The 10,883-nt window shown below is 41.8% G+C and overlaps 1 protein-coding gene and 1 long non-coding RNA gene across 4 annotated transcripts in view; one reads left to right on the top strand and one right to left on the bottom strand.

Annotated features, from left to right (window-relative positions):
- Positions 1-6,142: 6,142 nt before the first annotated feature.
- Positions 6,143-10,883, bottom strand: part of RNF168 (ring finger protein 168) — a 29,068-nt gene continuing 24,327 nt past the window's right edge. For all 3 annotated transcript variants that reach the window (XM_030574627.1, XM_030574628.1, XM_030574629.1), the window contains 3 exons: positions 10,456-10,580; positions 9,026-9,113; positions 6,143-8,309 (listed from right to left, as the gene is read on the bottom strand). In XM_030574627.1, coding sequence (XP_030430487.1) covers positions 7,233-8,309; positions 9,026-9,113; positions 10,456-10,580 — 1,290 coding nt within the window. In that variant the 3' untranslated portion in view covers positions 6,143-7,232. The remainder of the gene's footprint in view (positions 8,310-9,025; positions 9,114-10,455; positions 10,581-10,883) is intronic.
- On the top strand, positions 9,133-9,459 carry LOC115657189. Its single transcript, XR_004001902.1, has 2 exons — positions 9,133-9,213; positions 9,355-9,459. It is a non-coding gene; the product is annotated as an uncharacterized LOC115657189 (long non-coding RNA).

The following is a 10,883-nucleotide window of genomic DNA, read 5'->3' as shown; positions in this document are numbered from 1 at the left end:
AGTCCTATGATTCTATGATTTTTTTAAAATTAAACTTGAGATTCTATAATTAATCTGGCGATGAATCATAGAATATCAGGGTTGGAAGGGACCTCAGAAGGTCATTTAGTCCAAACCCCTGCTCGAAGCAGGACCAATCTCCAACTAAATCATCCCAGCCAGGGCTTTATCAAGCCTAAGCTTAAAAACTTCTAAAGAAGGAGATTCCCCCACCTCCCTAGTAACCCATTCCAGTGCTTCACCACCCTCCTAGTGAAAAAGTTTTTCCTTATCTCCAGTCTAAACCTCTCCCATTGCAACTTGAGACCATTACTCCTTGTTCTGTCATCTACTACCATTGAGAACCATCTAGATCCATCTTCTTTGGAACCCCCTTTCAGGTAGTTGAAAGCAAGCTATCAAATCCCCCCTCAGTCTTCTCTTCTGCAGACTAAACAATCCTAGCTCCCTCAGCCTCTCCTTATAAATCATGTGCTTCAGCCTCCTAATCATTTTCAAAAAGAACAGAAGTACTTGTGGCACCTTAGAGACTAACACATTTATTTGAGCATAAGCTTTCATGGGCTACAGCCCACTTCTTTGGATGCATGGAATGGAACATGTATTGAGGAGATATATATACACATACAGAGAGCATGAATAGGTGGGAGTTGTCTTACCAACTCTGAGAGGCCAATTAAGGAAAAAACACTTTTGAAGTGATAATCAAGATAGCCCAGTACAGACAGTTTGATAAGAAGTGTGAGAATACTTACAAGGAGAGATAGATTCAATGCTCAGCCATTCCCAGTCCCTATTTAAACCTAAGTTGATTGTATCTAGTTTGCATATCAATTCCAGCTCAGCAGTTTCTCGTTGGAGTCTGTTTTTGAAGCTTTTCTGTTGCAAAATTGCCACCTGCAGGTCTGTCATTTTAGATGACCTCTGCTGGACACTTTCCAATTTTTCCACATCTTTCTTGTAGTGCGGGGCTCAAAACTGAACACAATACTCCAGATGATGCCTCACCAATGTAGAATAGAGGGAAATGATCACATCCCTCTATCTGCTGGCAATGTCCCTACTTATACAGCCCAAAATGCCGTTAGCCTTCTTGGCAACAAGGGCACACTTGACTCATATCCAGCTTCTCATCCACTGTAACCACTAGGTCTTTCTCTGCAGAACTGCTGCTGAGCCATTCAGTCCCTAGTCTGTAGCAGTGCATGGGATTCTTCGTCCTCAGTAAGAGTCCAGAGACGCTGCACTTGTCCTTGTTGAACCTCATCAGATTTCTTTTGGCCTAATCCTCTAATTTGTCTAGGTCCCTCTGTATCCTATCCGTACCATCCAGCATATCGACCACTCCTCCCAGTTTTGTATCATCTGCAAACTTGCTGAGGGTGCAGTCCATGCCATCCTCTAGATCATTAATGAAGATACTGAACAAAACCGGCCCCAGGATCAACCCTTGGGGCACTCCGCCTGTAGTTCCCCAGATGATCCTCCTTTCCTTTTTTAAAAGATGGGCAGTACATGAGCCTTTTTCCAGTCATCTGGGACCCCCCATCCAATCACCATGAGTTTTCAAAGATAATGGCCAATGGCTCTGCAAACACATCCACCAACTCCTTTAGCACTCTCAGATGCAGCACGTCTGGCCCCATGGACTTGTGCTCGTCCAGCTTTTCTAAATAGTCCTGAACCACTTCTTTCTCCACAGAGGGCTGGTCACCACCTCCCCATGCTGTACTGCCCAGTGCAGTAGTCTGGGAGCTGACCTTGTTCGTGAAGACAGAGGCAAAAAAAGTGTTGAGTACATTAATTTTCCACATCCTCCATCACTGGACTGCCTCCCTCATTCAGTAAGGGGCCCACATTTCCCTTGACCTTCTTCATGTTGATAACATACCTGAAGAAACCCTTCTTGTTACTTGTAACATCTCTTGGTAGCTGCAACTCCAAGTGTGATTTGGCCTTACTGATTTCACTCCTGCATGCCTGAGCAATATTTTTATACTCCTCCCTGATCATTTGTCCAATCTTCCACTTCTTGTAAGCATTTTTGTGTGTTTAAGATCAGCTAGGATTTCACTGTTAAGCCAACTGGTCGCCTGCCATATTTACCATTCTTTCTCCACATTGGGATGGTTTATTCCTGCAAACTCAATCAGGATTCTTTAAAATAGGAGTCCAGGAGAGCTGGCTGTTTCTCCCTTATGTTATTCTCCGAGGGGATCCTGCCCATCAGTTCCCTGAGGGAGTCAAAGTCTGTTTTTCTGAAGTCCAGGGTCTGTATTCTGCTGCTCTCCTTTCTTTCTTGTGTCAGGATACTGAACTCGACCATCTCATGGTCACTGCCTCCCAGGTTCCCATCCACTTTTGCTTCCCCTACTAATTCTTCCCTGTTTATGAGCAGTAGGTCAAGAAGAGCTCTGCCCCAACCTGGTTCCTTCAGCACTAGCACCAGGAAATTGTCCCCTACACTTAACTTCCTGGATTGTCTGTGCACCACTGTATTGCTCTCCCAGCAGATATCAGGGTGATTGAAGTCTCCCATGAGAACCAGGGCCTGTGATCTAGTAATTTCTGTTAGTTGCTGGAAGAAAGTCTCATCCACCCCATCCCCCTGGTCTGGTGGTCTATAGCAGACTCCCACCACGACATCACCGTTGTTGCTCACACTTCTAAACTTAATCCAGAGACTCTCAGGTTTTTCTGCAGTTTCATACCAGAGCTCTGAGCAGCCATACTGCTCTTACATACAATGCAATTCCTCCACCTTTTCTGCCCTGCCTGTCCTTTCTCAACAGTTTATATCCATCCATGACAGTACTCCAGTCATGCGATTTATCCCACCAAGTCTCTATTATTCCAATCACATCATAATTCCTTGACTGTGCCAGGACTTCCAGTTCTCTCTGCTTGTTTCCCAGGATTCTTGAATTTGTGTATAGGCACTTAAGATAACTTGCTGATCATCCCGCTTTCTCAGTATGAGGCAGGAGTCCTCCCCTCTTGTGCTCTCCTGCTCGTGCTTCCTCCCAGCATCCCACTTCCCCACTTACCTCAGGGCTTTGGTTTCCTTCCCCAGTGAACCTAGTTTAAAGCCCTCCTCACTAGGTTAGCCAGCCTGCCTGTGAAGATGCTCTTCTCTCTCTTCGTTAGGTGGAGCCCATCTCTGCCTAGCACTCCTTCTTCTAACACCATCCCATGGTCAAAGAATCCAAAGCGTTCTCTCCAACACCACCTGCATAGCCATTCATTGACTTTCACGATTCGACGGTCTCTACCCAGGCCTTTTCCTTGCACAGGGAAGATGGACAAAACCACCACTTGTGCCTCAAACTCCTTTACCCTTCTTCCCAGAGCCACATAGTCTGCAGTGATCCGCTCCAGGTCATTCTTGGCAGTATCATTGGTGCCCATGTGGAGAAGCAGGAAGGGGTAGTGATCTGAGGGCTTGTGCGTCTTGGCAGTCTCTCTGTCACATCGTGAATCCTAGCTCCTAGCAAGGAGCACACTTCTGTTTTCCTGGTCAGGATGACAGATAGATGACTTAGGAGGGAGTATCCGACCACTACCACCTGCCTCCTTCTCTTGGGAGCAGTGGTCATGGGACCCCCATCCCTAGGACATTGCATCTCGTGCCTTCTAATCGGTGGAGTCTCCTTTTGCTCCCTTCCCTCAGATGTATCTAGTCCACTCTCCGAATTAGTACCTGTAGAGAGAACATGAAAATGGTTGCTCACCTGTATCTGCATTGCTGGCACATGGATGCTCCTTTTTCTTCTTAGGGAGGTCACATGCTGCCAAATTTCTTCACCGTCCTTGTGTTCCCGCTGCGCAGCCTGCACTGATTCAGGATTCCAGGAACTAGGGCTTTAGGCAGGTACCTAGAGTGCTATGCTTCAGTGCAGACCTTGGAGGCCCCAGGCACATTGAGGCTAAAGGCCTCAAGCATACACCTGCCTCACCACATGTATCAATGGTGAGACTTGGGCTTTAGGGGGATACGCTCAGAACTTCCACACCTCAGCAGGCCTACACATTATAGTCAGGGCTACAAGGCACAGGCATTATGAATGCAGTGTGTGCTGTAGGTGGCATAGGTGCTGAGAGGTATTGAGTTGGGAAGTGTTACGGGGCAGCAAGTGGTGCAAATGTTGTGGGTGAGGAAGAAGGTAGTAGTGTAGTACCTGTGTGTGGGCCAAGGGATGCCATGAGTCAGAAGGAAAACACTGCAGAAGGTATTAAGGCATAGGTAGTTGGCCTTCAAATGGAGCTGAAGTACCAGTGCTTCAAAGATATTTTGGAAGCTAGAGGAATTACGGCTGGTGCATGCTAGGGAGAGCAGGAATCCAGTCAACATTTTGTTTTTAGAGAAACATTTTAATGTAGGAAAGGGTTAACAGCTTTGGGTAAAGGTAAGATTAGTAAGAGAATAAATACATATCTAATAAGTATAAAAATTGAAAGGAAAAATTAAGGGCTGGACTGGGATAGAATATAAGTTAGGGTATTTGATAAAGAAAAATACAGTGAGTGAAGGCTTCTGCACAACGGTTGAGAAAGCAATAACCTGGGCAAAGTGGAGAAAGGTTTTGTTTTGGGTCAGGTTTTTTTTTTGTTTTTAAATGTATCATCTCACTTATTGTTGTTGTTAGACTGAAAAGCTCTTCTGGGAAAGTACCATTTATCCATGTAATGCTCATACCATGCTGCTATTATTGTCATAAACATCAGAAGACAAAAAGTCACACACAGGTCTTTGGCTTGTCCCACTGCTTATTCTTTCAAAAAATTATTTTAAAATGCTGTTTACACCATGGGTTGTTTCTCAACCAGGGGTCCGGGGCTCCCTGGGGTGGGGGCTGTAATCAGGTTTCAGGGGGCCACCAGGCAGGGCCAGTGTTAGATTTGCTGGGACCCAGGGCAGAAAGCAGAAGTCCTGCTGTGTGGGGCTGAAGCCCAGGGCCCCCAGACCTGCCACTTGGGGCTGAAGCGTGAGCAACTTAACTTTGTGGGGACTCCTGCAGTGTGGGGCCCCAGGCAACTGCCCTGCTTGCTATCCCCTAATGCTGGTCCTGGCTTTTATATGCAGAAAAACAGTTGCGGCACTGGCAGGCCATGGAGTTTTTGTAGCATGTATGGGGGGCCTCAGAAAGAAGGTTGAGAACCCCTGGTTTACACCCAAAATTTAAACACAAGTATTTTTAGTCTTCTCTAGGAAAAAAATGGCCAAATAATTAATTCAAGTTACATAGTGATGAAAGCCATTTTAATTGATAGGGATAAATATTAGGGAGGGAGAGGAATTATTTAAGCTTAGTACTAATGTGGACACAAGAACAAAATGGATATAAACTGGACACTAGGAAGTTTAGACTTGAAATGTGATGAAGGTTTCTAACCATTAGAGGAGTAAAATTCTGGAACAGCCTTCCAAGAGGAGTAGTGGAGGCAAAAGACATATCTGGCTTTAAGACTAAGCTTGATAAGTTTATGGAGGCGATAATATGATGGGATAACCTAATTTTGGCAATTCATTTGGCAACTGATCTTTGATTATCAGCAGGTAAGTATGTCCAGTGGTCTGTGATGGGATGTTAGATGGAGTGGGATCTGAGTTACTACAGAGAATTTTTTCCTGGGTACTGGCTGGTGAGTCTTGCCCACATGCTCAGGGTTTAACTGATTGCCATATTTGGGGTCGAGAAGGAATTTTCCTCCAGGGCAGATTGGCAGAAGTCCTGGAGGTTTTTTGCCTTCCTCTGCAGCATGGGGTACGGGTCACTTGCTGAAGGATTCTCTGCAGCTTGAGGTCTTCAAACCACAACTTGGGGACTTCAGTAACTCAGACATAGGTTAGGGGTTTGTTACAGGAGCGGGTGGGTGAGATTCTGTGGCCTGCATTGTGCAGAAAGTCAGACTAGATGATCATAATGATCTCTTCTGACCTTAAAGTCTGAGTCTATGATAGAAAGTCAGAAGAAACAGCAGCTGTATTGTGGCTTGGGAACGTCTTGCACTTAAACCATGAAAAGTGCTTGACTTCAAAGACTAAACTCAGAGCCAAGAACACAGTTTTCAGTTTTTGTTTTGGAATTTTTCATTCCAAGTACACCCAAACTAACTGTTCAAACAAATGTACAGATCAAAATAGGATCCAAATATTTATTGTAATACTCATTCACTAAGAATGTGAATATACACAGAACAGCTTCATCAGTATTACTTTTACATTTAGGTTAACATTTGGCAAGTCCAAACGAAACAAAATTGCTGATTTTTGTTTCCTCACAATGCAAACAAATAGTAAACGGAGTTTCAGAGAAGTAACGAGGAGGCAGCAATGTGGACAAATGAGAACCCTTCATCTATCATTTGTAGCCTGCAATAACTTCTCCTCACAGGCCGGAGGTTTCTCGTATTGCAGACAAACAGCAATTCAGATTAATTATAAAGCTCTGATATCATTTGCTTATTTGAACAAAAATGTTTAACGTATTAAAAAAAGCAAAGCAGGAGGAAAATGGTTACTGACATAAAGGGATGATATCCTACAAAGATGACAAAAAGAAAAGGTAGTCTTATAACCAGACAAGTAAACTAACTCAGAACTGGGAATAAACCTAGTCCTTATTCACACCTGTTGATTCATGAATTATAATTTACTCCAAATTATAGTCTGTTTATCTTGACTTTTCCTCCCCCACCCCGCCCTTTCTGGCCTGGTGATTTTGTATATTATATACTTTTAATGAAATTCAACATGTAGCAAAAGAAGTAATGCTAATTTAGTCAATATTTTCTACAGGAATCTAATTACAGAACTGTGAGAGGAAAATAGTACAACAGACATGGTTAACTGTCATATCTTCACCAGCCAACACAAATCAAGCATGGTGAGGTTTGAGTCCAACCCTTCAACATAATGCACAGCAGCTGTGCTGATGGAAGCCTGTAGTGCTGCAGCTCTGCAGTGAGCAAATAATTAAAGATACAGATTCATTCTATATTTAGTTATGAAATTAACTAAAACTGATAAGGTCTGGGGGAAAGGAAGGCATTAGAGGCTCCTTGGCTCAACAGCACTGTATAATTTTGAGTGAATCTATGCTCTAAAATGATCCTCCCTTAATACAATCAACTTAAAACTAGCTGTTTACAAGAAACTTTATCTGATACAGGGAAAGATACTGCTTTATTTCCCATCCATTCCACTGTGCCTTCATAGTTCTATTGATCTTTTACTTTGAAACAGACCTCTTAAACATCTGAAGGATTGTCTTTTGCGTATTCTTGGTCAACAGTGATTGGATATCCTTTGAGTCACAGCTGTTGACACAGTTCAACACTTTTCCTCCTCTGACACTGGGCGATTTCATCTGGAGCTTGCTGGGAGGCTTCCAGTTCTCATTGTGGGAGCTTCTTCGCGGTTTCCGATGACTCATTTCAACGTGGCTCTTGGGAGATGTCAAGTCATTTGCCATCTTATTACTACCTCTCCCAGTTGGGGATTCCTCCAGACATGGAGATGCTTTAGGACGCAGAAGGTACTCATCTGGAGAGCCTTTCTTTCGGTTTAATGTCTTTTGCTCCTTGTTTATCTCTTTCTGCAGTTGCAGAGCCAGGAGCCTGTCTTGCTCCTCTTGCTTACGCCTCTCATAAAGCTGCTTCTCCAAATCTATATGCATTTGCACACTAAGATCATTTACCTTCTCCTCTTGGTCTTCATAAGTTTCTGGAAAAGTTTTCCTCCTTTTATCTATCAAGCATGAATCAACTGCTGATTCAGTTGGAGATTCCTGAGATTTTCTTTTTGGTGTCTCCTTACTGTTCTGTAAGGCATTTCCTTCAACTGAGCAGTTTGCAGCCACTTCCATGAGATTATGGGATGCATCCCTGTTCTCTAATTTGCCAGACATCACAGAATCAGCTGCTTCCTGAAGAGAAGAGCTAGTTTCTGCACATTTTTCTGGGTCCATGTTTTCTGTACATGTAGAGTTATCGTTTTCAAAGGCACTTCTGGCTACCTCTCCACTGGAAGAAGAAAGTCCAGTATCAGGCCCTTCCTGTTTTGTGACATTGCGAAGTGCATTTGTAATTTTATCTACCTGATAGTTTGCTCCTGACAAACCTTCCCACTCAATGGGATGAGACCCCACTACAGGAGAGGTATTTAAATAAGTCAGACATGATTCTAAAAATGAATCCTTAACATTTCTGTCTTGAACAGTGGAGAGAATTTGTGGAGACAGTGTTGGCATTTCCTCTCTATCCTTTTCTTGCCAAATTAAGATGTCATCTTCAGTGCTATTATTTTCCTACAAAAAAGATAAGGCAACACTGAAAACAAACCGATCAAATACAGCTTGGTGAAAAGTTAATATTCCATAAACTTTTACTTCTGTTCAGAAATGTTTATTGTCCTCTGATAAGTTTTTATATAAATAGAAAATTTGATAAAATAAAAAGCAAGTTTCATTTCTGTTGGCCGCATTAGCTCTGAAAACTAGAGGGTATTAAGCTGGATTCTTTTCTGGCCTGTGCACCAACAGAACTATTAACCAAGTCACCACTGTATAATCCTTGTTGGGGATGATGCACAAGTCAAAAAGAATAGAAGCTTGCCTTCCAGATGCCATGTTGAGTTTGCAGTTAGAATTTTTTTTTTGGTCAGAAAAGTAAATGTCTCATACATAAGGAGAAATTACTCCTGCTTAGCAGACCTTAACAGTGAATCTTCTGGCTCCAATACTTGGTATCAGAGAATCAGAACACATATTCAGATCTTGCAATTTTTCACAGAGTAACAAAAATATATTTTGCCTAGTCAGTGATACAGATTGGATGAAATGCTTTCTAAGGCCATTTCTAAAATTCTATTTAAATACAACCTTTACCTTTTTAAGATGCCAGTGTGTTCATTTTTATGGTTATATATGTACTTCCAGTCTATATACCCTCAACAAAAAGAAAAGAACCTGCAGTTACTAATAAATAGTGCCATATATAACTTCAATATGGAGACATGGATTACCATAGAAAAGGAGTTATTCCTGCGTTTCTCTGCTTTTTTAGAGAGCGACATTGGTACTGAGGCACAAGACGGCTTTGGAGATAGATACCTTAAGGGGGGGAAAAAAGCACATATTAAGACAAAACTTTAAGCATCAGATTGAAGTTTGAGAGTCCTCCACATTTCTCTGAACCTTCAGATCAGCGTAGGTGAGTGTCCCGAGGCACAAGACGGCTTTGGAGATAGATACCTTAAGGGGGGGAAAAAAGCACATATTAAGACAAAACTTTAAGCATCAGATTGAAGTTTGAGAGTCCTCCACATTTCTCTGAACCTTCAGATCAGCGTAGGTGAGTGACCCACTATTATCTTCCACATTATCCTGGGCTGAAATACTCTAATATTCAGTAGCTTTCAGTTACCATAGATTACTAAAAAAAAAAAAAAAAAAAAAAGTATGCCAAAAAAGTAATGCAGTTCAACACTCGAATCTAAAGACTAAATGATAGCTTATTTTACAAATAAAAAATCATTTACCAATAGTCATTTTGAAGGTGATTTATTGCATCAACAAGAAACAAATATTTGGCATTATACCTTCCAAGCCTCCTTGAAGCTATGAGAAATAGTTCATATTTACTTTAAAAGGCAACAGTGATTATGCAGTGTGGATACCAGCCACAGTTGGAGGACCATAAAGGGTCAAGTTCTCTGATCCTAACTGGAAGACTGGATGGCATACAAGTCTATAAGGACTGAATAACACTCCTCTGAAAAAGTGAACTTAAAAAAGAAAAAACGTTAACAGAAACTGATCTGCCAGGAACAGAACTAAAGTTGAGTAACAAAAGGGGCCACAGTGATAAAATTTAAAGAATATATCAACATAGAATAAATTCAGGTTAAGTAGGCCAATGAGACTACAACAGGATATCGAGGCAGAGCACAGTGATCTTAAAGTGAGGTTACAGTCGAAAGAGTCAACTATGCAAAGGCAGCCCTTGTTATTCAATAGATCTACCTGAATGTGTCAGATCTGATCTGTTTACTGACATTTTCACTATTTGCATTGCAGCTACAGGAGAACAAGAATGATTCTATTCTTGGCCATACATCAATAGAATTACTAACTGAGCTCCAACTGCAGAATCTCTATTGCTATGTCATCTCAGAGGAAAAACAGCTTGAGTTTCAGATTCAAGGTTGAATTTGCTCTCCTGACAATTACAAAATCCATCTTTTAATCTGTTACCTGAGCAAGGCTGATAAGGAAGTAGTTGAGAGAATCAACACAGAATGCCAGTGTGCTCTTTTACAGTGGTACTTTTCGAAGTTTAGAGTTTAGCCACACTTAGTTCTTTCCAAACTAAAAACTGTATTTCTCCTTTCACATGCTGTGTATTTTGTCAAAGTGTACCAACAAATCTTGGACAGAAAGCTGGATTACTTACTTTTGGATGTCTCCAGAGTTGCTTGATTTGTTTTTTGTCTTGCATGAACTATTTGGAGATGGGCCAGATGTGTGACTGTTTGCAAGTAAAGGAGTGCTGAACATGTGTTCATTGGTAGACTTGTTCTTTAATGAGAGGAAACATACAGAAATTAGAAAAATTGAAAATAAGCATGCTTCTGTACACAGGATTAGTTATCTGCATGAATTTTTTGGAGCTAACAGTAAGTATAGATAGGGAACTGCACTCAGCATGCATTAAATTTATCTGGAGGCAGTGGTATCAGGAGAAGAGTTTTTCATTCGTATTACCACAAAATGGCAGGTTATATCAAATACAACTGAGCTATATACATCCCACATCTATATATTTTTCAATGGTTAGGATTCTTCTAAGTTACTCTCTTTCAAACATTGCCATTGCATTTT

Source organism: Gopherus evgoodei, chromosome 9 (genome assembly GCF_007399415.2).
Source record: "Gopherus evgoodei ecotype Sinaloan lineage chromosome 9, rGopEvg1_v1.p, whole genome shotgun sequence".
NCBI lineage: Eukaryota > Metazoa > Chordata > Testudines > Testudinidae > Gopherus > Gopherus evgoodei.
This window is presented reverse-complemented; position numbering and strand designations above follow the sequence as displayed.